The 27,224-nt window shown below is 47.7% G+C and overlaps 1 protein-coding gene across 2 annotated transcripts; it reads right to left on the bottom strand.

Moving 5' to 3' along the window:
• Positions 1–1,437: 1,437 nt before the first annotated feature.
• LOC126579883 (protein single-minded-like) lies at positions 1,438–12,653 on the bottom strand. 2 transcript variants are annotated; one of them, XM_050243580.1, is made up of 6 exons: positions 12,248–12,653; positions 6,422–7,536; positions 6,131–6,336; positions 5,093–5,199; positions 4,750–4,897; positions 1,438–4,483 (listed from the first exon to the last, which is right to left on the bottom strand). In XM_050243580.1, exons 2-6 carry the CDS (start codon positions 7,514–7,516, stop codon positions 2,518–2,520), a joined length of 3,522 nt encoding a protein of 1,173 aa, XP_050099537.1. In that variant the 5' UTR covers positions 7,517–7,536; positions 12,248–12,653; the 3' UTR covers positions 1,438–2,517. The 2 variants fall into 2 exon arrangements, with proteins under 2 accessions (XP_050099537.1, XP_050099536.1); XM_050243579.1 differs by lacking the exon at positions 12,248–12,653 and adding an exon at positions 8,023–8,218.
• Positions 12,654–27,224: the final 14,571 nt, after the last annotated feature.

The raw sequence follows: 27,224 nt of genomic DNA, 5'->3' as shown, positions 1-27,224 counted from the left end.
GTCACAAATCCGTGCCGTCCATCATTCGTGAAATTGAAGCATGTCTAACATCATCTCCACTGTGGCAACATGTAGAAAAACTTACATTAAATGTAAATATGCGCGTTCAAATGCTACGAGACCCTTCAGCTGATAAATTTGCTAAGCAATTGCTAGCCATCTGTGATGGATTAATCAAAATAGTGGCTGCATTGAGTTGCCTTCGGATTTCTGCATCATCGTTGATTCTCAAAAGGTTCTTATTGATAGTGTATTCTGCGATCTAATCACTAACTACTTGAATCATGCATAGCTAGCAGAAAGGGTAATTTTGGCAGCCAAAAATGTAGACGTTGATGATTTAAACTTTTCCACACAAGAGGCATTGCCCGGAAATGTGATATCTTATAAATCTATAGACACCGATTGCAACGTAAATTATCCGGTGGAATTTTTGAATTCCTTGAATTTGTCGGGAATGCCACCACACATGCTAAGACTGAAGATAGGATCACCGGTTAATCACATATTGTTAAGAAGTTTAAACCCGCCAAGGCTTTGTAACGGGACCTGGTTGGTGGTGAAAAAAATGATGAAAAATATCATCGAAGCTGCATTATTATCTGGAAAATTCAAAGGAGAAAATGTTCTATTGCCACGTATTCCAATAATCCCGACACAATTCCCAATTGAATTTAAACGGGGTCAATTTCCAATCAAAATTGCATTCGCCATGACCATCAATAAGTCCCAAGGGCAAACTATATCTGTTTGTGGATTGAATTTAAGAAAGCCATGTTTCTCACATGGGCAGTTGTATGTTGCATGTTCCCGTGTCGGGAAACCATCAAGTTTGTATGTATTAGCCGAAGATGGTATGACCAAAAACATTGTACATCATATTACTGTATAATAAATCGCTGTGGCACTATTGGTTTTTTTTCAATCTCCTGCAATAACGATCGTGTTGACTTGATGACTTGTTGACTCCTGCAATAACGATCGAGGAAGGAGGGAGAGGGCTGGGAAACATTTTTAAAATTTTAACCAAAACTTTAATGTACAAATTCACCCCCCCCCCCCCCATTCCCCTTCCTTAACAGCTTATTTTATGCTTGAAAGATGCGGTATGAAAAAAAAAGAACTAAGACAGCATCATCCTTGGGGCGGATCTACAGCTTTACTAATTTTTGTTTTATTTCCGCTTATTTTAAATCAATTTTTTTTTCGATATTGGTACCCTTTATCTGATTATTTCGGACCACACCAACTGCGCCTGAGGCGGCTGTGACCTTCTGTTTAATGGAATATTTATGATTATGCCAATGCTGCCAACAGACGTTATTGATCGTAAATAAGACGCCAATTCAACGCCATTGCTGCATCAAAACCGTTGATGAATAAAATCGAGCGCCATGGCCCACACACGCTTTATGGATAAATAAGCAATGCTTGTATTTCATTTAAAAATAAACTATGCATATACATATATCAACTAATTGTAAGGAATTAACTGGTACTTTGGAATAAGATATAAAAAAATGCAAATAACACGGATGTTCGTAAGTGCCAATCGTGGAAAAGCGCGTGGTGGTTATCGACATGCAGGTGCGCGACTCTGTTCCGCTAAACACGACGAAATCACGCACGAAACAGTCATCACAGGGGGCAAGAGTTGCACTCACGGTGGCTGCCGCAGATATGATTCCTGTCACCAGATGCTTTAAAAGTGATCAACGGCACACGTCCGGGGTCGCTTCATATTGGAAGCCTCACAGAACTCCCTTACTCTAACGGTACACGGAATTAAAAAGGCTGGCAATTGGCTGATCCTAGCCTCAAATGGAACTCACGAGCATGCGAACAGCGAACAGCGAGCCTTCAAAGCCTTCCTTAAGCACTATTTGAGGAGCACCCGAAGTGCCGAATTTGGGCGAAGCAATTAGCTTAAAAACACTACAACTAAGATAAACAGTGCCGTATCCATTACACAGCAGCATATTGCCCAAGTAAGTGCTAAAGTACGTTGGGAGTATCGAGTTTCCGAACCGAATCACCCAGCCGAGAGTGGTAGTGGCAGCGTGAGCCCGCGCCCCCATCCCCACCCCATTGCCTTGCGAAATAAAACATCAAACTGTGATAAATGAAACGGCGGCGGCGGCGGCGTAAATCCGGGTGCCAACTCCAATCGAAGCGCCATCCTCTCCGATTAATTAGCGAGCTCGATTTGTGGGTTGACGAAACAGGCGGGGCAGGGCGCGTACCACATACAATAACCTAATGTTATGCTAATCGGTGGCAAGTAGGATGCCATTATGCCTATTACCGAATAACGCCCCTCCCCCCCTCCGGATTTGTTCGGGCCCGCTAATCCTGTGGTGGCCCATTTGGTTTTTGGTTCCTTCTTTCAGGTTTTCTTTTGCCCACCGTTCCAGCCATTCGCGGCCCCTTCGCTCGCTCGCTCGCAGGAATAAGCTCGCTAAGCTCGTCGATAAAAACCCTCGAAGCGAGAGTTGATTGAAGTGCCGGTACGGGTCCTTACGTACAGCGAGGAACAAAGTCGCTCGTCGGCATCGATCCGCTCGACGACGGCGTAACCGAGGTCACCGACGAGGACGACTCGACAATGACGCTGGTGTAGTGCGGACCGTACGCTGTGGTGGCCCCGAAATGTTGCTGCTGCTGCTGCTGCTGCTGCTGCTGCTGCTGTACCGTGCCGCTAGCATCGACAGGAATGTTGTAGCCCTTGCTGCCGGCGTTGTTGTTGTTGTTGATGTTGTTGTTAATTTTGCTGTGATTGTTGTTATTATTATGGTGAAGGTTGAGGCCACCTCCACCAAGGTTGTTGTTGATGATGTTCTCATTTGCAATCCCACCATCAGCGGCATCCGTGCCATCGCAGTTACGAGGAGCAACGGTGCCATCGGTGGGAACCGGCCCGTGTTCCCCGTGGCAGCCCGTGGCTGCCAGCTCGTTGCCACCGGTCCCCTTCACGTCTGCCGGCTCGAACGGTGGCAGCGGGTGTTGGTTTAGCACCGCGGTGTCGAAGCGCGACGATGTGGAAGAGGAAGAGGACGAAGACGAGGAGGAGGAGGAGGAGGAGGAGGTAGTGCCGGTGCAGGGTACGCCACCATCAAGCGCCTCGGTTCCGGCCGTCTCGTAGGCGAGGTAGGCGGCCGGAACCGTCGGACCATCGTTGGTGTGCTGCAGGCCATGAAGATGTTGCTGATGCTGCTGATGCTGGTGTGTTTGTTGTTGCTGCTGCTGCTGATGATGGTGGTGGTGCTGCTGTTGCTGGTGGTGGTGGTGTTGGGAATCCCCCGGTGTGCTAAAGTGATCGCCCTCGCTCTCCAACAGCTCGCCGTAGTCGAGTGCGGTGTCGGCGGTGTGCAGAGAAGGCTGGAGCGGCTGGGAACAGCGCCCACCAACGATGGTACCGTAGCTAGGCGGCTGCTGATGATGCTGCTGCTGCTGCTGCTGCTGCTGCTGCTGTTGGTGGTGAACCGAAGGGCCGAGTGAGCCGTCGCCCTCGGAGCTGCTGCAGCTGTTCGAGCTAGCCGAGAACGGTCGTAAACCGAGCGGATCCTGGCGCGAATCGTAACCACCGTAGAACTGGTCGTAGTACGGCTCCAGGAAGGCCGTGTCGCCGGTTTCAGCCGTCGACGTTGACCCCGTTCCACTGCCCAGCTGATGCATCTGCTGATGATGATGATGATGATGATGATTACCGGGGCCGCCATGCAGGTTCATGCAGTAGCTGGAGGGATCGTTGCTCCCGTCCGTTGCTGTCGCCTGGTGTGCCCCACCGTACTGCTGCAGCTGCAGCTCGTAGTCCTCGTGGCAGGACAGGCCCGACGGTAACTGCTCATGCTGGGGGTGCGTGACGACGAGACAGGCGGACGGACCCACCGGTACCTGGCCCATGCTGGCATCCTCATCGCCGAGCGGCCCCAGCTGAATGTAGCTCGACTGTTGGTGATGATGGTGTTGCTGTTGTTGCTGCTGCTGCTGCTGCTGTTGCTGCTGCTGCTGATGATGATGCAGCTGTTGATGATGATGTTGTTGATGGTGATGTTGCTGCAACTGCAGGTCCTTTGACAGCAGCAGCGATCCGTACGGGTTGGCGGCCTGAGGTGGAACCGGCTGGAGCTGATTATTCGGCATTCCTCCGCCTACGGTGCCACCGGATGTGCCACGCGTCGCTATCGTACCACCAATCGGTGACATGTGCGTCGGAACACCCGCTGTCAGCCCACTGTTGGCTGACGTCATCGATGCTGCTATTGCCGCGGCCGGCTCACCAGTCCGGTCCGGATTGCAGGCACCGTTGGTGCTGCCGCTGCCGCTGCTGCTGCTGTTCCCAGCGCCGTTGCTCAGTTCCACCACCACCACCTCCGGCTTGGCGCTGGTAGCAGCCACCGTTGCTGGCGCCGTCGCCGACAACGTCAAACCACCCGACGGTTGCTGTACCTCGTTCAGCAGCAGCTCCTGTGCCTCTTGATTGCTGTGTGGGGGGAAAAGGGAGGAGAAGAAAAACAAATCAGTGGCAGCCCTCGTTACCCACCCTCTCTGCTATGTTCTGTCACCCCTCCGGATTAGGTTATTTTTTTTTTGTCTGGTGTGAAAATCAATCAATGTAAATACGCAGCCAGCCAAACCTCTAGCATCGCTAGCTGGCTGGCTGGCTGGCTGGCCGATTCGATTTCGGAAATTGATCCGTAGAAGGGGTGGGATGCGGGGGGGGGGGGGGCGGCGGTGTAAAACACTTACCTCAGCACGTAGTTGACGCTGACGATGCAGTGAGGGCGGGAGGAGCGCGTATTATGGACGACGGTCGCGTACGACTGCACCCACGTCCAGCCACCACCCTTGGTGAGGAAGCGGTAGTACTTTGTCGTAACCTGGCCCTTGTACATCACTGTACATCAGCAGCAACAGCAGCAGCAGCAGGATTCGGTCGTTCATTCGTTCGGTTTGTTGTGTTTTTGTTTCGTTATTTTCACGGGACGAAAAAAATGATTGAGGGGGTTGGGGGAGGGAAGATGGACAGTGAGTGAGGTAGTAGCGTGGCAAAAGCGCGCGTTGTTGTTACGCGAGATGGCTGGCGACTTACGTATTTGGTGTGAGTAGCGCATATGCAGGATGTCGGCCGAGTGGACGTACTGGTAGAGGGTCTTCTCGATGAGGTCCTGCGGTTCATATCCGGTTAGCTGGGCCACCCTTTTTGGGGCAAGGTAACACCGAGGTGATCGAAGAGAGCGGGAGAGAGAACGAAACAAAGAGAGAAAAAGGTTAAGGAGGGAATTCAGTATTTTCGGGCCAAAAAAACAGGCCCGCTTTTGACGATTTTTTTTTGTGACGTAACCATTCAACTGTATTTTTTTCAAGTGAATGACATAATAATCTACAACTTTTGAAGAATATTTGGTACTGTTTTGAGCAACATTCATTGAAAACTTAATCCGTGGCATCAAATTTTGGTAGGCGTGTCGTCGCAAAGGTACTTTTTACGGTGCCCATCGTAGCTGCGTGACGGGTCATTAGAAAAATACAAATCGATATTCGTTAGAAAGATCATAAGTTTATCTAGGTAGCCCCGGAGTGATTTTGTTGATATTCTAATTTTTCGATTTTTGGCAGGTTTTTGAAGTTAAAAAAGTGATGCTTTTGGCGATTCTGCCATAAAAAACGAACTTTACAGATTTGTTTTAAAAAAAGTATAAACAGTTTTAATGATATCTCGACGGGGTTACCTGGCAAAAAGTGTACAAATGATGTGTAAAAAATTTCAAAACGATCGGCCCAGTAGTTTTTACGGTACTGGATGGGCACCGACTTTGAAAATGTTGGAAACGCATGGAGCCTTGTATGAAACGCGGATTTTCAAAAATCTGTAACTCGGTCAGTTTTGCCTCGATTCATCCAAAACTTTTACACAATACTCTTGAAAGGATCAGCTTTCAGGGAAAGATGTTAAGAACATGTGTCACAAAAAAAAATTAACTACCAAAGTCCCCCCTTAAGAGCCCAAAACGGCAGTACACAGAATGCACAGAACCGAGGTGTGTCCGTTGTCCGCTCTGACCGATTTCCTACCAACATTGCCACAACACACTCACTAACTCACCACCACCACCTGGCACACACTTACTTGGCATCGAGAAAGATAAGCTTCAGGTCCATGCTGGCGCGAAACATGAACATGTTCTGGTACAGTTTGATCTCGGTGATGGCCGACGGTGGCAGCGAGTGGCCGACGGCCACCAGGCCCAAGTTCTGGATGCAGCTGTGACCATCACCGTACGTCGCATCGCCCGGATAGATGCGGGCCTTCAGGTAGCCCGAGCAGTGGATCACCTACACGGAGGAACAAAAAAACAAAAAACAGGTGGTGTTGGTGGAGGAAGGAACGTGGGGAGGGGGGCCAGTCGGCCAGACGTACCTTGTAGCCGCTGGTCGTGAGGCCCGCGTTCCGCTTGGCCAGGACGCACTTCATGCGCAGGAAGAACGTCCGCTCGATCTCGATCGTCTGCGAGTGCTGGTGCTGGCTGAAGCTGTGATGGTGATGCGGATGGTGGTAGTAGTGACCGTGATTGTGATGATGATGATGATGGGGCGGCTGCTGCTGCTGCTGCTGTTGTTGTGGCTGCCCTCCGCCGTAGCCGCCCGTAGCCGCCGGTGTGGCCGCGTACGAGCCAGTCCCTAGCGGTGAGAGGCCATTATCGGTCAAATGATGGGGGTGGTGGTGGTGGTGCTGCTGCTGCTGTTGATGGTGCGGCATGGTAGAATGCAGATCGGTTGGTGAGTTGATGGATGACGGTGGAACCGGTGTACCGCCCAGGGGGGCGGCCATCGACGAGGAGGTGGAACCGGGAGCCGCCATGGCGGCTTGCGGTGGCGATTCGGCCGCCCCCGGGTGTAGCAGATTGGCGAAGGGTGAGATGGGCGATTCAGCGGCTAGCAAGGGGTCGGAAGCGACCGCAACACCTGTTGCCGGGCCCGCCGCAGTCGCCACAGAGGCAGCAGCAGCAGCAGCAGCAGCAGCAGCAGCAGCAGCAGCAGCAGCCGCCGCAGCCGGGGGCGGCGGCTGTACGAACATGTTCGGCTGGAGCGACAGCACCGACGTCATCTCGTCCTGGTCGTAGTTGTGGATGTACTCGTAGATCGAGTTGCCGGTCAGCTCGACCTGGCTCAGGCCCAGGTGCACCGAGGCCGTCTCCGAGATGTACATGATCTTGCCGTCCGGTGCGACGACAAAGATGAACCCATCGAGCGTCTGCAGCAGGTGCGAACCGAGCTCCTTGATTGCGAGATCGCGCGGATTGTTCGGGATGTGCTGGGAGCCCCAGGCGTCACCGAGCCCCTCCGGGAACACCTGGCGCATCTTCAGGTAGGACGTGGTGAGCCGTATGATCGAGGCCTTGTCGAGCTGGGACGTGATCGCGCTCGGCAGTGGCAACAGCTTCGCCAGCTCCAGGAACTCGGCGTTCTCCTTCTCGCGCCGGGACCGGGCCGCGTTCTTGCTTTTCTCCTTCATCGCACACCGGGACGTTGGGCCTGTGACGGGGAAGTGGGAGGTTTGCGGAGGGGGAAAGCATAGCAGATTAGCAACGGACAACGCACATTGTCAGACAGCTGTTGTTTTAGGTGTTTTGTTGGAACGGCATCCACGGAACTGCCTCGTACAATTACAAGAGTGCGAGAAAGACAAAGCGAATGCTTCACTAGCCCACGAGACTGAGACAAAGAGCAGGGCCGGAACTGAACCTGCTTGCCATCAAACGAGCGGTTTTGCTTCCAAAGCAAGACCTGGATCGTTCTTTTCGCTCGACACGGAACACTGACCGGAAGGGGAATTTAATGGCGGATCTCGTGAGGAAAGAAATAAAAAAAACACAGGACAAAAACAGCCACATCAAGAAATCAGGACAAACCCAGCCTGACCACTCCTAAACACCAACACCAGGTCCTGACCGATCGACGGTAGCCCGCAGGATCCTAGGACGCTACGCTTAGGGAGCCGCCACTTTCGCTGACACTCACTTTTTGGCATTTTGGATGCAGGATACACACACGGGGGGCACAAAACACACAGAAGTCTGGTTCCTAGTACTGCTACACTACCACGACGGCCATCACGCGGCACCGACGGCCTAGTGTGTTCTATAGCGGGACTAAGAGTGTGGCTAGCGCGCCTCCCGGGCCCGTATGGCGTATCTGGCGATCTGGCACGGCGATCCACTCAGGGAACACTGTCACCCGACCCGAGCTGGCTGGCTGGTTCGCGATCTCGCGGCAACTCCGAGCAGTGGCACAGTGGCACTGCACGTTATTTGGTATGGGTGTGCGCGTTCGTCTGTTAGTCTAGTACATGGCGCTGTGTCATCAACAGTTTGAAGAGAATAAAAAAAAAAAAAAAAACGAAAAAAGTGTACCCCTTTTTACCCATCCAAGGGAATGACCTCATCGGGCCCCCCCTCTTTCCCCGCCCCAGCCACTGATGTTTGGTCTACCGAGACAGAGAACGCAGAGGGAGAGAGAGAGAGAGAGAGAGTGAAGGAGAGAGTGCGATCGAGAGCGCCAGGACCGGTACGGTACGGACTTTTCTCCGGTATCCTAAACTGGCACGGATTTTACGGCCTTATTGACATCGGGAATCGCCGGGGGGGTGGGACGTAAAACGATCTAGCTTTCGACTGAGACATCCCCCCTCCGCTCCTCTCGTAGCACCGGTAGCGATGGCAACCGCGCACACGGCGTACCGCATGTTTATGTTATTTTATGTTGGTGTTGTTGTTGTTAAACAAAAAGAAAAAAAAGAAACCACACGGTCGGGTGCGGGCGCAAGTGTCACGGCGCTTAGTGCCACTACCGATCGTTCTCCTCTACGCCACTCGTCGCCACCAAACCACCTCACCTGTTGACCGGGCTCGCCATTTTTGTTTCTTTTTTTTTTTCATATAATTGTTTTTGCCCTTTACGGGCGTTAACGGTTCCGAAGGTTCCTGGTTGGGCTTGGTTGCGGGAAATTTGCTTGCTGTGCGAGGGCCAATCTCGGCAGCCGTCGTGGTCGAGGTCGTGGCGGTATCCCAAACAAACCTCGAACCTCGGTCCTTCGTTCCGACGACCTTCCGATGACTGTGTGATGATCATGATGGTTGGTTGGTGGTTGGTGGCTTGAGTACAGTCACAGTCGCAGCGCAACGAATCAGCTCCATTGGTTTGTTGCCAGTGCAGGGCCATCTTTAGCCTTTTGTCAAATGGGCCCCCACGTTTTTTTGCAACGTGTAACGAGGCCGCTACAACAAAACTAAGCACAATGTTGCTCAAAGATCCGAAAACGAAACGTTATAGATTCAGCATTACAATAGCAAAAGATCTAAAATATGTACAAAACAAAGCAAAAAGTTGAAAGACAAAAAAGTATCCTAAAGATATACCAATCAACTTTCTAGCGTATCTTCCAAGCGAAAACGTACCAAATAGACTTGTGCAAATTGTTTCTAATGTATCTCAGATCATCTTAGAAAACGTAGGTGTTAAATTTAGCTGCTCACTTTATAAAATACCAGCCAACCCGTTAGAGATTCTCGTCTGAAAACATGAGAGGAGTGAACTTTCTGTTCTTTGCGTACATCGCACCGCAGTTGCCAGTGACAATCATCAGGACTATCAAAATTGTACATCTTTTCATAAAACAGAGACCACTCAACAGTCCATGGGAGAGAAAAATGTTATGATATCAACCAAATATCCGAGAACTACTGTTGAACTAAACAATGCACGATTGAGCTCAACCTCCTGACATACCATGGCGAGTCTTGCTAGTAACGGGAGATTCTACTGGTGCATTGGAGTTAAATTTAAATTTCGGTAAGTTGCTGGCTAAAAAACGGATCATTTTTGACGATTTTTTGTGACGTAAGCAATCAACTTGATTTTTTCAAGTGAATGGCATATTAAACTATATCTTTTGAAGAATATATGGATCTATTTTGGGGAAGATTTAATAAAAACTACAACCATGGCATCAAATTTAGGCAGTCGTGTCTTCGAAAAGATACTTTTTACGGTGCCCTTCGTAGCTGCGTGACGGATCATCAGAAAAATACAAATCGATACTCGTTTGAAAGATGATAAGTTTATCTAGGTAGCCCCGTCGAGGTTTGTTGATTTTCCAATTTTTGGCAGATTTTTAAAGTTGAAAAAGTGATGCTTTTTGCCATTTCTCCTAAAAATACGAATTTTAAAGATTTGTTTAAAAACAAGTATCAACAATTTTCATGAAATCTTGACGGGGCCAGCTGGCAAAGAGTGTACAGATTATGTGTAAAAAGTTTCGAATCGATCGGTCCGGTAGTTTTTACGGTACTGGATGGGCACCGACTTTGAAAACGTTGGAAACGCATGGAGCCTTGTATGAAACGCGGATTTTCAAAAATCTATAACTTGATCAGTTTTGCTTCGATTGATCCAAAAAAATTACACGCTGTTCTTGAAAGGATCAGCATTCAGGGAAAAATGTAAAAAATATGGGCCACAAAACAAAATTAAACACCGAAGTGCCCCTTAAGTTAATGAATCGTTTTCGCTAGGATTTTGCGTGGGCAACTATGCAAAAACGTGGCGCTCATGCGGTGTCCTTGCAAACTGGGAGACCCAGAAAGGGGAATTAATTTTCAGTTGCGATATAGTAGAACAGGACGTTACTTTCACAACTTATTTTGGCAACATAATTGATTGTTGCGGCCTTCAATGCCTAAAGCATCCCAAAAAAAATGTCAATTAATGATATTCCGAAGGAAGATTGTCAGTTGGAAATGATTTCTGATTAAAATAAACACACAGGCTGAACACCAACAAACATGACGAAAATACATGTTTTCCCCCCCTCGTTTCTAAAATGTTTGATTTTTCAGGCAACTTTTTTGCAACCCAGCAGCAGGGATTTCGGGGGGCCCCCAGCCAGCGCGCGGCCCTGGCCGTGTGCCCATTGTGGTGAAGAAACGGAGGTAGCGAAAAGACGGGCCATCCCGAGAGGGCCACGCGATGCGGGCCGATCGGATAACCGGATACGCCAGTGGCCCCGTGGTTCCATGGTTCCGGTGCTCAAATCCCCGTCGAGTATCGATTGGATCGAGAATCGAGAGATGCAAATGAGATGCGGCCCGGGCGAGGTGGTGGGCCCGATGCGGGCTGCTGCTGCTGCTGCTGCTGGCGAGTGCCCCCCTCCCCATGTTCCTCCTCTGCTGCGACACTCTCGAAGCACGTCCACAAAGCAAAGCAACGCAATCCGGTCGCCGATTTTATGATCACCAGCCACCCGCCGCACTTCACGCCCTTTTGTTCCACGCGGCCGCGGCAACTAATAAGCAGCGTTCCGTCACGTACGCCCCCAAAAACCCGGTTCGCCGGTCATTTACTGGCCATGATTTATGGTCGACCTCTCGACCCGTTCCCCCCCCCCCCCCTCCGTTCCTCGTAGGGGTTCTTAGGGTTTAGGTAGGCGAGCGTCGCTAACTTGGAACGTCCGCCGGAACCAATATCGATAATGAGATAAGCTGAGAGAGCAACTTGCACTCGTAGCACTGCGCGGCACAAAAGGCACAACCACCGACCTCCCTTCCCTTCCCCTCGCCAGCACAATACAAAGCAACAGCAGCAAGTGCTCGGTCAGTTCGCGGACGTCGCTTGTAACACATCAGCTCGCCACAGTGTCGCCCAAGGAAGGCCAAGGGCCCCGGTGCACCGACTGGGAGGAAAGGGTGCAGAGGGAGGCGGAGAATTCGCTCGAAAACAACAACAACGAAGAAAAGAAAGAAAAAACAAAAACCCCACCATTTGACCGTTCGCGACCGTTTTCTTTGGCGGGCTGGCGGTATTTTAGTTTAGTCTTTGGGGAAAATGGTGAACCAGGTGTGGCCCGGTGTGGCCATCAACGTTCCGTTCAAGCGTTCAGCAAGCCGGGAGGATGTCAATCCCGCGGGATGTCACGGAAGGATGCAAATGAAATTTTAGATCATAAAAAAAGAAATGAAAAAAAAAAACCGATGGCCCCTGGCAATCCCGGGAGTCTCCCCGGCACACACACACGCACACGGGTGCACCGATCTGACAATTTCAGGGCCCTGTGACCTGATTAGCATAAGAAAAAGGGAGTGCGCACTCAGCGCGGGCCCGATCGACCCAATTTACTGTCCCGGAATTACGCACCGGAGTGTGTGGGTGTATCCGCCTCCGGGGCAGGTTAACGGCTGCTGGGCCTTACCTGCTTACCACCGCCGCAGCCTTCCCGCGGCGATCCTGACCGATCGGATGAGTTGATTGGCCTCTCCAGAGGGGGGGGGGGGGGGGAGTTTGGTACGAGATTGCTTGTTGATCGAAGATCCTCGCTCACCACCCACTTTTCACAGCTTTGGAGTCACTTACACACACAGACACACGCACACACAAACCACTCACGATCTCGTTGGCGCGGCGACGGCAAAGTGCGTCCTTGCACAGTCCAAGATCCTCTCGGTCGCAGTCGTCGACAACCGTCCCCGAGGATTCCCGTCCGAGGGTGGCCGGGTTTCTCGGTGTCCTGTTCCACTGTAGCGTTGCCGATCGTCTGGCGGTGATCCGGGGCCTGCCGGGGCACGGCAGATCCCGCGACTCCCGATGCGATGCGTGACGAAACCGTTTCGCTCTGTTGTGTGCCTGTGCCTGTGTGTGCTGGTGTATGTGCGTGTCCCGCAGCATCCAACCCACCCGAAGACTGCCAGCCAGCCAGCCAGCCAGCCAGCTAGACCAAAAACCCGAACTCAATCGAGCGTGACATTGTTTGGCGAACGTCCCACTTCCGTTCTGCTGTCTCGCTTGCACTCGCGGTTACAATGAAGCGGGCGTATGAAAGAGAGAGAGAGAGAGAGAGAGAGAGAGAGAGAGAGAGAGAGAGAGGTGCTGGCGGCAAAGGACGTGTCGGTGGCGGCTTGTGCAAAGGATGCAAACGATCCAATCGGAGCTGCACTCGTTCGCTCTCATTCTCTCTCTCTCTCTCTCTCTCTCTCTCGTTTCGTTCTCATTCTAGCATCTTCATCACCCTCTCCGGCCCATCGTGCGACCAAAAGGATAAAACAAAAGGGAAAAGCGACAGACTGGGCTCGCGGGACCCCGGGGGAAGAGCAGCGGCGGCGGCGGCAGCGGCGGCGGCGGGCAATGTAATCCGAAGCTCTGCGGACCGTGCGGCCAGTTGCCCGGGTGGGGCCCGGGACCTTGCGGGTGTGGGTGCGCCGGAAACGATGCGTCACATAACTTGAAGCGAACCGTCGAACGCGAAGCGAAGCGTCGTCGTGACAATTGAACCACCAGTTTTCCTTCTTTCTTTTTTTCAACGTTTAACCACCAGCACTAAACGAGCCGATTTTGGGGGGGGGGGTGACCGATTTGGGGGGGTCCGGGAAAGAGGTTTCGCACAATCTTTGACACTTGCACGTGACCAGCTCTCTCTCTCTTTGTGAGAAAATAGGCGGCTGTGAAGTGAAACTAAACAAACAGTTTGTTAAAAAGCCTTTTGCCAGCGCACTCACTCTCTTTTATGAGTAATTTCCTTCGAAAGCGTGGAACACCTTAATATTTGGCCGCACATTCTGCTACTCACGGTAGTGCCCCTAATGGTCGCTTTGCTACTCTGTGGATGGGTCGCTTTGCTACCCTGTGGATTCTCTGTGGAGCGCCTTGCGCGTTTCCAACGTTTTCAAAGTCGGTGCCCATCCAGTACCGTAAAAATTACCTGACCGATCGATTTGAAACTTTTTACACATAATCTGTACACTCTTTGTCAGCTAGCCCGGTCAAGATTTCATGAAAATTGTTGATACTTTTTTTTAAACAAATCGCCAAAAATCGTGTTTTTCGGCAAAATGACAAAAAGCATCACTTAAAAAATCTGCCAAAAATCGAAAAATAGAAAATTCAACAAAACCTCGACGGGGCTACCTAGATAAACTTATAATCTTTCAAACGAGTATCGATTTGTATTTTTCTGATGACCCATCACACAGCTACGATGAGCACCGTAAAAAGTATCTTTTCGAAGACACGACTGTCTAAATGTGGTGCCATGGATGAAGTTTTTGATAAATCATCCCCTAAAGAGAGCCAAATATTCTTCAAAAGATGTAGTTTATTATGCCATTCATTTGAAGGAATAAACTTAAATGGTTACGTCACAAAAAATCGTCAAAAATGATCCTTGTTTTTGGTAAGAAATTACCGAAGCCACCCCTTACTCAACCAGTTTTCAACGGTCCTGGCATCTCTGTAGGTGTAATTTGGCAAAGAAAAACTTACGACAGGTGCAATCAGAGTACGACAAATATTTTTGTGGGATGGTTTAAGACGATATCAAGCCAGAAAAAAGCCAAATAGTTCCACCGAGGGAATACGCAAGGAAGGTTTTAGTTCACGAAACGTGAAAAGTTTAGATTCGTGAAAACGAAAGTGTTCACGGACGGCCGGCAGGGTCCATGAACGGCCATTTTGTACGAAGAAGAATGGCTGGAAAAGATCGTTCTACCTTTTATTAGGTCTCACAAAGGTCCCGTGAAGTTCTGGCCCGACTAGGCAAATTGCCCACAGTTTTGTCCATTATGTTGGGCTATTGTTTGCTTCAGCAAAAGTGTAAAATGATTAAAAATCCAGTTGTAATGTACAAATGGTTGGAAAAGAAATGGGCCAATCAGAATTCTTCCACAACTGTGCAGCAAATGGTGTGCCCGCATTAAACCAAAAGTGCGTAAAGTTCATTACGCAACGTGGCTCAATAATTTAATCGCTAATTATTAAACCAGATAAAATATCTAGTAAATGACACCGTTTTCTAGGTGTTTCCAGCATATTTCTGGCTTATGAGATGTGTTTCATTTCATTCGGCCAAATATTAAAAAAAAATAAATAAAAATAATTTTTGCTGTGCTGTGAGTGTTGCAATGTCTCAATTGCAACAACAAATGTGGCGCGTGCGAAGTATGCTCAGTTCGTCACTGTCGCCAAATGGTGGGCCACGGTGCCGGCGATGGTCCGTCGCGATGGTCCCGAAGGAAATTCGACACGCATTAACACGCAGCGGCGCGAGAAGCAACAAATTTTCTCTGTCTTGAGAAAAAAAGGAGCAGTCTCCGCGGGTAGGAATGTGTGCTTTGGAGGCAGTAAATTGGAAAACGAAACCTCATCATTGTCGTCGTCGTCGTCGTCGTCGTCGAGCGTACAGACGGCTCCAAACGTGCTCGTTCTCCGTGCGGCAGTTATCGGGATGGATTTTTAATGGGGCGCTTTGGTTGCAGCATAAAGCACACACATCTCTTCCTTCTCTTCTCCATCGTTCCTTCCTTTCCTCGTTTGTTTGAAGGGCTGGAAAGTGTCGACTATGTTGCGTGCGGAGTGGATCCGTGCTGGTTCCGGATCGACCAATCTCTCCCTTGCTGGAGCCAAAACGCACTTTAGGCACGATCCTACCCGGGTCTGGAATATCGTGAGAGACAGAGAGAGAGAGAGAGAGAGAGAGAGAGAGAGAGAGAGAGAGAGAGAAAGAGAGAGAGAGGGGAAGGGAGAGCGTGTGAACCGATAGAAAGGTTTGCGGATGTCGAGCAGGGAGCGCCGAGCGTGATTGAAGCAGTATTCGTGCGCCGTGTTTATGTAACCGTAGCACATCCCAACGATTTTATCCCCCCTCCCTACCCCCCTCCACCTCTCCTTCTTTGCACTCCAAGATTCTGGCCAATCAAAACAACATCAGCGCCTCATAATCCCCTCGCTACTTATTATTGTTGAGTGTGAAAATTCGGGAAATCACCGCGCGGCATTTTCCACTCGATAGCTCCGCCCTGACTCGTGCTATGCCATAAAACAAAAAATCCGAATCCTGGCGGTCGCGGTCTGGCGTTTGCTATAAAATCATAGCTCGCCATGCGATGGCCATGCGATGCATGCATTCGTCAAGCGGGAACCGGGCAGTAGTAGGCCGTTGTGCGGGAGTAGTAGTTTTCCCGGAGCGGGAACCCAGCCTCAAATGGACCTTATTTGTCTACTCTTCAGTAGCAGAATCGGAGCCAGACTCAATTGCAGCTCTTCTAGCGGCGTTAGCTCCAGTGTTTTATTAATTGTTTTCCTTTCCTTTTTGTAACATTCCTTTCCTTATCTTTCCATTGTGTTAAAAAGAAAACATCGATCAATAGGCAAACAAAAGCAACAAGGAAGTCGCAACTTGAGGTATCATGTGTCACAGTATAAAAAAATCAGTACGCATCACAGGCTCAGAGTTGAAAAAGCAGCCGTGTCGATTTGTTGCAAAATATGTTTACGATACTTAAGGGGGGGGGTTTTTGAGGATTTTTTGTGACGTAACTGTTCATCTTTATTTTTTCAAGTAAGCGGCATATTAATCTACAACTTTTGAAGAATATTTGATATTGTTTTGAGCAACATTCATTGACAAATTAATCCGTGGCATTAAATTTTGGTAAGCGTGTCGTTGCAAAGGTACTTTTTACGGTGTTCATCGTAGCTACATGACGGGTCATCTGAAATATACAAATCGATACTCTTTAGAAAGATTATAGGTTTATCTAGGTAGTCCCGTCGAGTTTTTGTTGAATTGCCTATTTTTCGATTTTTGCCAGATTTTTGAAGATGAAAAAGTGTTGCTTTTTTCATATTTCCTAAAAACACGATTTTTGGCGATTTGTTTAAAAAAAGGTATCAACAATTTTCATGAAATCTTGACGGGGCTAGCTGGCAAAAAGTGTACAGATTACGTGTTAAAAATTTCGAATCGATCGACCCAGTAGTTTTTACGGTACTGGATGAGCACCAACTGTGAAAACAATGCTTTTTGGGAAACGCTCTTCAAAGTCTGCCTTGTATGAAACGTGGATTTTCAAAAATCTGTATCTTTGTCAGTTTTGCCTCGATTGATCCAAAACTTTTACACAATACTCTTGAAAGGAACAGCATTGAGGGAAAATGTTAAAAACATGTGTCACACACAAAAAAAATTAAAAACCGAAGCCCTCCCGTTTAACGGAAGCTCTGACTGGAAAGCGGCCCCAAAAACGCGTTTTGCCGACAAGATAAACTGTTTTTTGTTTTAACATGATTCCGCTCGTCCACACGCTGTCAAGCCGGTTCAAAAATTATTTTACAAAATTTCGAATGGGACGCCGACCCGCCCCGCTGCATACACCCAGCATTGCTTCTCTCTGAATACTGATTGTTTGGGTATTTGAAAAAAAAAATGTTTGGCTGCACAACATCTCCCTCTTTATGGTAGTACCGAAAAGCGGTTAGTTGTCAAAAATGCTTCAAAAGATGAGGAGTTTCTTCGCCATGGAATACGAAAATTGCCTAAAAATAAAGGAAAAAGCAGTGGCCAGCGATGGCCACTGTTTTGCTTCGTGTAATTATTCTTATGGTTTTGAAAACCAATGATTTTTGCTTTGCCAAAAATTAATTCCGCGCCCTGATGATGTGAACGTGTGTATGCGTGTTGAGAAAGGCGTTCTCTGCTGCTCTCTGCTCCGCAAGGATTCAAAGTAACCGAACGCTTTAACCGAAGCATGTTATTGCAACTTCAGTTTTCGAAGAAGTAGTGTCTGCATCGTTGAGTATTCAATCAATCAAAGCAATAAGTAGCCCAGCACAGTTTAGTTCACCACTCAACACATACACACCCATCACTCGGCACGTCGTTACGTCATTGAAACGTGCACAGAGAGAGAGACAGAGGGAGGGAAGGCTATGGAAGTGGAAAAACAAAACGTTCTAAACAGTAGTGGTACACAGCTACAGTAGGACCGCATGTCGATGCGATGTCGCCACCCTTCAGTGGATTACAACCCCCTGGATCTTCCGTGCGAGGCGGGGGTGCATTGAGCGGCAGCAGCCTGAGCAAGCGAGAGCGATAAGGCACGCCGCGCTACTGCTACGTGCCTTTGGTGGCCTTAGCAGAAGATCCTAGTGAGAAAGAGAAGGGGTGGAGAAGAAGGGATGGGAAGGAGAAACACTTTGTTCCCGTTATCCGGGTCGTGGCCCGGGGGATGTGGCATTCTACCCATCACGTCAGTCCTCACGCTCTTTCTCTTTGTCGTCCTGGTGACGAGCCTGGTGACGATTAATATTTCAATAAACATACAGTGGTCGGCATAAGTAAAAGCCCACCTCTATGGTCCATCACGTTTTCGCCACGTAAATTCGACATTTTCGGTCGCAAAGGCCTTGTGATTTTTTGCCTAAAAGCTCTAGCTTTCCTCTTTCTAAATCACTTGCTTTGAGCTTGATAGGTTTGATAGTCTCTTTTTGAAAATTCTTTAATTGCGAGATGGTCAATCACGAATGTGACAAAAGTAAAAGCCCACCGGCAAGGAAACATGTTTATCAATTCATATGGGGCCACTCATACCACGGATTTTCATTTGTAACTATTTTGACATGTTTTTCACATGGTTTCAGTTATGTTGGGTATTATTCTCATTGTATTGCCTCGTAAAATAATAGTTTTTAATAGAAACATCGTTTATAACGGGAATTTATAAAAAAAAAATCTTTAAGCATGAATACATATGTCCGGGTGAAATTAAAACGATTCAGCTCAGTTTTGGATTAAACGGAAGTCTTTTAGCATATCCATTCCTGCACTCAACTGGAGCTGATCTTCCGAGGCATACTTCGCTCCAAAATTGACAGCGAAAGGGATGCTATGATTGAACAGATAATTAGTTTCGATGATTTCTTAATCTCTGGAGTTTTTTTTAACATTTTTTCAATCATCCGTTTTCCTAGAGCGTTCGAAATTGAATCTGTAAACTACTGATCTAGGACATTGGTGATTAATTAGCATGCCATGAACTGCCCTCCGATTGATGATAATTTTTCCGCTAATATCTGTTGATGTACTTGGTTCAAACAATGATTAACAAGTAGTTTTCTGATGAGCATAGGGTCTGCTGTACGTTGATACACCCATACCACGTGCAAAAACCCGCGCGCAATCGACTTTCTACTGGAGATGCTATGATAAGTGGATTTAACATGTGGAGGGCACGTAAAACATTAAAACAGATGTAAATAAAAGTCCTATTAACGACCACAGTGACCACAGGGCTCTGTCGGAGTCCTAATAATATTTAAGTCCTTTGCAAAAGTGGGCTTTTACTTTTGTCACAATCATTTCGCACATAAAGAATTTTCAAAAAGAGACTATCAAACCTATCAAGCTCAAAGTAAGTGATTTGGAAAGAGGAAAGTTCGAGCTTCTAGCAAAAAAAAATCACATGACCTTTGCGACCGAAAATGTCGAATTTACGTGGTGAAAACGTGGTAGACCATAGAGGTGGGCTTTTACTTATGCCGACCACTGTACCAAAGGATCCGCAAGGCGTGCCGGAACACGCGCCAGCAACAACACCGGAAACAATGCCTGCACCGCACCGCACCGCACCGTGTCACGTTTACATTGTGCTGATGGTTCCGGTAATCGAACCGTTGATCGGTCCTTAAGAAACGCAAGCACGCAGCGCCTCCCCCCCCCGGCGTGGCGGAAGTAAAATATTATCGTAATACTATTATTGCACACTCCCACTGGTGACGCGGCGGAGAGGTAGACCGTACGAGATCCTCGGGGAGGTAGAAATCCCTTTTAACAACAAAAACAACCAACCGACCGACCGCCAAACCGGTACCGGATGCTGGTGCCTGTCGAGATACCAGCCGCAACACTAAAAAACAGAAAAGGGGGACAAAGATTGGCAGATGCACCGCGCCTCGGCGGTGGCGGCGGTGGCGCGGGTGTGCACTCGATCGATTTTCCTACGCGAGAGCGCATCACCACTCACGCGTAGCGCTTGTACAGGAGCTTGTTTGTTTTAATTGGAGAGCGCACCGAGACGACGGTCGCGTCGAGTGTTTTTGCTGTCACCGTCACCACGCCCCCTCCTCCTAGGTAACATCGGTGCGGCATTTCGGAAGTTAATTGGCAGACAATAGGGAGCACAGGGAAAAAACGGCGGTGGATAGGGGGTGCTGTAAAGCGGACAAAGGCTGAAACAATTGAAAAGCGCTGGCGGAATCCTGGCTGTGCGGCAGGTCGACAGTTCTGGCGCCCGGTGTGCCGAACCTTTTGCCAAGTGCAAATGCGCACCTTGGCACGCAATCTGCTGACTGTGTTGTGCCCTGCGGGTTGCTGACGCCACGTGCCACCAGTGCCCGCGCGCTCTAGGCACCTTCGGGGGGGGAAAAAAAGGCACTAATGAGAATGTTCTTCTTCGGTTCGGAGCGTCTCCGGCAGCGGCCGGCCGGAGAGCGCCGTTTCGTTGCGTTTGCGTGACATTTCCGTGACATTTTCCCAGGCCGCGAGAGGCCCAGCGAGAGCGAGCGTTTTCTGGAAGGTGGAGAATTTTGCGGCGCAAGGCTGTGTGCTGACGCAGGCAAACCCGCGCCCGGCAGGATCGCAATAATGAGGAAACCCGTGGTGTACGTTTGATTCCTCGTTAACTTCTCGGCGGTGTGGTCCAGCCGCGCCTCACTAGTCTCGTTAGCGAGCCACAAACGGTGTGTGAGGCCACGCGACCAGCAAACGCTGGCCAGGGAGCGTCGGAACGTCACGTCAACGACTCGCCCGAAGGTTACTACCAAAGGGGTCACACAAATACACACACACGAGAACGTGACACACAACGGGCGGGCATGTTCCCGGACGAACACCCGGATCCGGACGTGACGTCAGACAATGCCGAACATCCGACAGCGGACTTGCCTCTTGGCCACACAGGTAAGCGCAGGTAAACGACATCGGCAGGAACGCCTGCATCTCCCGATGCAGAGTGGCGAGGTAGCCCTTCGGAAGTTGATAAATAATTCATCCGCACGTCCCTAAGAACGAGGCGAGAAACGGGAACGGGAACGCTTCAACAAAATTTGCTTACGGCCCGAACCCGTCTTCCATCTTGTTGGCCATTTGGCGGTGTTGATTGCTTTATACCGCGAGCCAGCGGCTAGCGAGGCGGCAAAATGGTGCACAAACAAAGGAGCAACCGGTGGAATGAAGTGGTGCGGCATTGAATTCATTTACACCGTGTCCAACATATTGTCATACACTTTTTTGTTGGACGATTTCGGTATGTTCACTACACCTTATTGAAGTATCAATATTGTTTTCTCAAATTGTAGTGTTTACTTAACATTTTGGCAGTTGAATTGGTCTGTTTTATGTTGGGGCTCTAATTTTACTAACCATGAAACAATTACGCAGTCTGTGTTATAAAAAACGATGTTGGATAGGGAACGTTCAAGCCCTATTTTCAAAACCTTGAAGCATCTTGGAATCAAGCGTGATTTCGTATATCGAATCATTAAGGGGGGACTTCGGTATTTACTTTTTATTTGTGACACATGTTTTTAACATTTTTCCCTGAAAGCTGATCCTTTCAAGAGTATTGTGTAAAAGTTTTAAATCAATCGAAGAAAAACTGACAAAGATACAGAGTTTTGAAAATCCGCGTTTCATACAAGGCTCCATGCAGCCCGCTACTTTGAAGTGCGCTTCCCAAAACCAACGTTTTTAAAGTCGGTGTCCATCGTACCGTAAAAACTGCTGGGCAGATAGATTTGAAATTTTTAACACATAATTTGCACACTTTTTGCCAGGTAACCCCGTCAAGAGATTATTAAAATTGTTTATACTTTTTTTTAAACAATTCTGTAAAGTTCGTTTTTTATGGCAGAATCGCAAAAAGCATCACTTTTTCAACTTCAAAAATCTGCCAAAAATCGAAAAATAGGAATATCAACAAAAACTTGACGAGAATACCTAGATAAACTTATCATCTTTCTAACGAATATCGATTTGTATGTTTCAGAGAAGCCGTCATGCCACTACGATGGGCACCGGTAAAAAGTTCCTTTGCGGTGACACGCCTCCCAAAATTTGATGCCACGGATTAATTGGTCAATGAATGTTGCTCAAAACAATACCAAATATTCTTCAAAAGATGTAGATTAATATGTCATTTATTTGCATAAATAAAGTTGAATGGTTACGTCACAAAAAATCGTCAAAAACGGGCCTTTTTTTGGCCCGAAAATACCGAAGTCCCCCCTTAAAAGATAGTTTGAGAGTTTCTCGTTAAATTACAAAACAAAAATCGGGGCGAAAGCGATTGGCTAGTACTGAAAAAGTGATCAAGACTGTTCGGGAACGTATCCGACGTTATCCTCAACGTTCGATACGAAAAATGGCTACAGATTTGAAAGTTTCGGTATCAATTGCGTGTAACTTTTTTAAATAGGAGCTAGAATGTAATGCTTATGAAAAATTGAAAGTTCAAGGAATTTCGGAAGCTAACCAACGAAGAAACAATTGAAACAGCAACTCTTCTTGCCTCGCGGCACGCTCGGGCCCGACTGTGTGTTCTCTGATGAAAAGCTATTTTCTCTGGAGCAAAGTTGTGATGTCCAAAACAAGAGACTGTGGTCCAGAAACATTAAAGATGTAGCAGATAACCAAAAAAACATCCACAGGTTTTCAAAATGCGACTAGTGTGATCGTTTAGGGGTATATTTGCCGGCACTGCAAATTACCCCTATTTTTTTTTTATTAAAAAAGGCGGAAAAATTACTCAACGTATTATAAAAGATATCTCATGAAGAAAATGGTGAAATCTAGCTTGGAAAGATTATACGGGAATGGAAATTATGTTTTCCAGCATGATGGAGCGCTCTTGGGGGAGCAATTTTGGTTCAAAAGTGGTACAGGGTGCAATTTATCCAGATTTTTAGCGAAGAATGAATGGCCTCCCAGTGCACCAGATCGTAACCAACTGGACTTTATCGTTTGTTTGTATAATTATCGAACCTAAACGAACAAAAATTGTCTTATTTTATTCAGTTTGAAGCAACGATCCCAAAAACATGGCAGGAAATGTCTATGAAAGTCGTGCCACGTGCCACGTGCGTTGGACTTTCGAAGCGTCAATCGCTGCTCGTAAAAAAGGGTAGGAGGAGGGCTAATTCCGAAACGTATTTTATAATTGATTAGCATAAGTTTCTCTTTAAAAAGACACTCTGATGATAGAAAAAGGTTCACCCGTTAAGAAAGTATAAATGATTGGATTTGCATGAGAATATATTGGACACGGTTCTCGCTCATCTAGCTAGATACTGCTGCTGGTTGTGTGTAAAAGTAGCTCTACCGTGGTATATTGCTCAAAAGAGCAAGAGCGAGTAGTAATATAGTAGAACCCTATAATAGAACCCTTTTCTGCTGCACTTTGTGCACGTCAAAACAATCAGCCAGCATGCATGCACGAGAATATTTCCAGCACCGGTGGTCTGCGGTACAATGCAACGCTGATTAACGAACGCAGCAAACGAGAACCTACTCCAGACAACCCGGCCCCAGATTCCGCATTTTCGTTGGACAGCTGCACTCGGTTGTGGTTGTTGTTGTTGTTTCCGCTGCTCCGGTGATGATGCCCGAAGCGAAGAACGGGGGGTTTAATAGCTCGATCGTGCCCGTTCACTCAATCGAAGTGTCACGGACGCGGGCCGATTGTTTACCGTTTGGATCACGCTTGTGCCATGGCTCAGTGCCCAGAGCTAGCAGCGAAAAAGGAGCGCTCGAGGAAAGATGTAGAAAAGCCGCAACACTTACGCGTGGAAACTCGAAACCGGTATCCGGGCGAACCCCGGCATGCCGGCACAGGATCTCCGTCGTCTTCAGGACAGTGTGGGCAGGATGGGCGATACAGGACGACGCTGTTCGCTGTGTCGTAACACGTGTGCGTGCGTGCGCGCATGCTCGACCGGAAGTGGACGCTGATTGGTTGCTAGAAAATGGAGGCGCCATAAAGGAGGCGTAGGTCTGTAAGAACGAGATAGTTAGATAAGTGGTGGTAGAGTGGGAGCAGTGCACTGGATGGTCCGTACCACCGGTGTAGCGTGTCCAGGTGAGAGTATCCGTGGTCATTCGTATCGGCCGGTCATTGTCCGTCAACGGTGGCAGCCTACACTACCGCTGTCACAATCATGTCCTTCTCGTGGAAATCCCGTGGAGCTAGAACGTAGGAAATAGGACAGAATTAAATCAGGACCGGCGCATTAAGGGGGGACTTCGGTATTTTCGGGCTAAAAAAATGCCCGTTTTTAACGATTTTTTGTGACGTAACCATTAAACTGTATTATTTCAAGTAAATGACATAATAATCTGCAACTTTTGAAGAATATTTGGTATTGTTTTGAGCAACATTCATTGAAAAATGAATCCATGCCATCAAATTTAGGCAGTCGTGTCGTCGCAAAGGTACTTTTTACGGTGCCCATCGTAGTGGCATGACGGGTCATCTGAAATATACAAATCGATATTTGTTTGAAAGATTATAAGTTTATCTAGGTAGTCCCGTCAAGTTTTTGTTGATATTCCTATTTGTCGATTTTTGGCAGATTTTTGAGTGAGTGATGCTTTTTGCGATTCTGCCAGAAAGAACGAGCTTTACATAATTGTTTAAAGAAAAGTATCAACAATTTTCATGAAATCTCGACGGGACTACCTTACAAAGAGTGTACAGATAATGTGTTAAAAATTTCGAAGCAATCGGTTCATTAGTTTTTACGGTACTGGATGGGCACCGATTTTGAAAACGTTGGAAACGCACAAGGCCTGGTATGAAACGCGGATTTTAAAAAATCGGTATCTTTATCAGTTTTTCCTCGATTGACCCAAAACTTTTACACAATACTCTTGAAAGGATCAGCATTCAGGGAAAAATGTTAAAAACATGTGTCACAAATAAAAATTTTAATACCGAAGTCCCCCCCTTAATCTACATTGAGCCATCTACTCATCTTACCTGGCATGTTAGCACAGCGATTCCAACAAAGGAAAGAAAGCGCAACTTTCGCTTCGTTTCGGGATAGCCAACAGCTTGCAGAACACGGATCCACTGGTACGATACTGATCTACGCGCCGGAACGATCAGAACGGAACCAGTTAAGGAACCGGTGTAGTGGTACATCGTCAGGTTTTCGCTTTTCGGTGACTCGTGCAATGCAATCCTGGTTGACCTCGGCCGGCAAGTACGTGCGACAGCCGTTTCGATTATCGCTGAAATCGTTTATCACCAAACTCTGGTCTTCTAAGTTGGACTCCTAACGTTTCCGAAGGCTGTTCTCTTAATTCGCAACCGTTTGGAGAAATTAATTGAGAAAACAGGCCGACAAACCCACTCATTTTGTTTGTTTTTGATAAACAATGAAATATAGAGTCAATTTTTTTTAAAACACTAGAAAACCTACAAAAATGGCTTTAAACTAACGCGTGGTACATGCATTTTGGTGAACAAAGTAATAGTTTTTCTGTAAAAGTGTTATTGCGCTTGTTATAACTACTACCAATGTCTATCAAATGTAGCGTTACACACATTTTTATACATTTTCCCAATCTTGTGGTATTTGGTGTAAAGTCCTAAAATCTGTAATGAGGCAAAACTTCGAGTCATAAATTAAATACATTGGTTTTTTTCTTACATTGATTCATTGTTCTCTTTGACAGCGGGTCAATCACTTTGGCAACACTAATGCTGCGACCAATTGTAATCTTCTCGCGCACCAACTCTGACACCTTGCCGCGTGGGATCCTGAATTGCGCTCTCATTAGTCCATTACAGGCAGAGTGCGTCATTGTGGGAAGAAGTATCATCTCCTTGATCCGCTCTTCTACCATTTTGCCAACTAGCTCAGCATCAGCCAACATATATCAATATGAGCTATGCTAATTGTAGCCATCTCGCTCATAACTACCGTTTTTTCGCGCAAGTTGCGCAAGCTGCACTGGCGATTATCGTTTTGGCATCTTCAGTCCCTGCACACTGTACTTTCGCTAATGTTTCCCCCATTCCTTACACTGCATCTCGTGCATCATTTTCTTCCTAAGCATCGCAAGCACTTGCTGCTACAATTTGATTTTTCTTGCTGCTTTTCCACCTGTTGATGCTTTCGCTGCTTCTGGTGCTGCTGCTGTTGCTGCTGCTGCTGTGTTGCTAGCAACTCAGTGAGCTTTCCCAGTTGCTTAGCTTGATCCTCCCTTATTCTATCCATGCGGTGCTGACGCTTCAAATCAGCCCTTAATCCATTAATAACAACCAGTAGCGCTTGCACATCTTCTGATCCTCTAACCTCTCGCTCCTGCTCCATCGGTAGCTCCGGCTCGGACCCGATTTCTACTCGATTTCCCGTCAACAACAATTTGCAATTGGAACCGCGGAAGTGCCCGATACTGCGAAACATTGATTATTTGAAAACAATTTTGTCTTTCAAATTAACACACAATAATGTCAAACAACCAAAGTTACAGTGTTTCGAAAAGGTAGCCCATGTCAGTATCCCTGTATAACGAGGATCATAATTAATCCTACTTGCCGATTCCTCCGTACCAGTACTCGCCCCATCGATACACGTGGGTTCGATGTAGAAGAGAAGCAACGGTGCTGCTTCAGCTGGCTCTTGCTCATCCGGTGACGGAGCACGAAAACCATCCACAGCGGAGAGTGCTCTGGACGGACCAGGCTGTGGACCATCCGGAGAACGAATACCTTCCAGAACGGTGCCATGATCTAAGAAGGCCATCAGATCGATGAGTTCTTCCCACTCATCTATCTTTTTTTTTATTTTATTTTTATACAATTCTGACCATTTATTGCCTCAACACGTGCAGTTTATCTTAGCAACACACGTAAGATCAAGAGCATACCTCCGGATCATTGTTGTTTTTCATGTTTTCCATTCTATTCTCCATATTTTCCATTTTTTTTCCATCTATTTGTTATCGACGAGGAGCCCGTTTTCCCTTATTGCCTTTTCCTTGCGTCCTTAAGGCGTCCTTATTGCGTTTTCCTTAAGCTGTGGTTTCATAAACTTTTTGCCGGTGGCCACCCTAGAAGGTGCGCTGCGCTTAGATGGCTTCTTAGCGCAGGATAATGCAACTGTCCGGCAGCGCATGTTGCATTTGCTAGGAAGCGATATAAACAGCGTATTCTGTGGGAAATTTTTGGCCAACTGCAAATGGTCAAAAAGGGGATCTGGTGGCCAATGAGCGTGTACAGTAACATCGTAAACATTCTAATTGATCATTTCGGAAACGAGGCAGAAGCAAAAGGACAAATGCAGAACAGATTTAAAAATGAAGACCAGAAATTCAAGAGAAACACATTTGCGCAGCG

The sequence above is a fragment of the Anopheles aquasalis genome, chromosome Y, assembly GCF_943734665.1.
Source record: "Anopheles aquasalis chromosome Y, idAnoAquaMG_Q_19, whole genome shotgun sequence".
In the NCBI taxonomy this organism is placed as follows: Eukaryota; Metazoa; Arthropoda; class Insecta; order Diptera; family Culicidae; genus Anopheles; species Anopheles aquasalis.
This window is presented reverse-complemented; position numbering and strand designations above follow the sequence as displayed.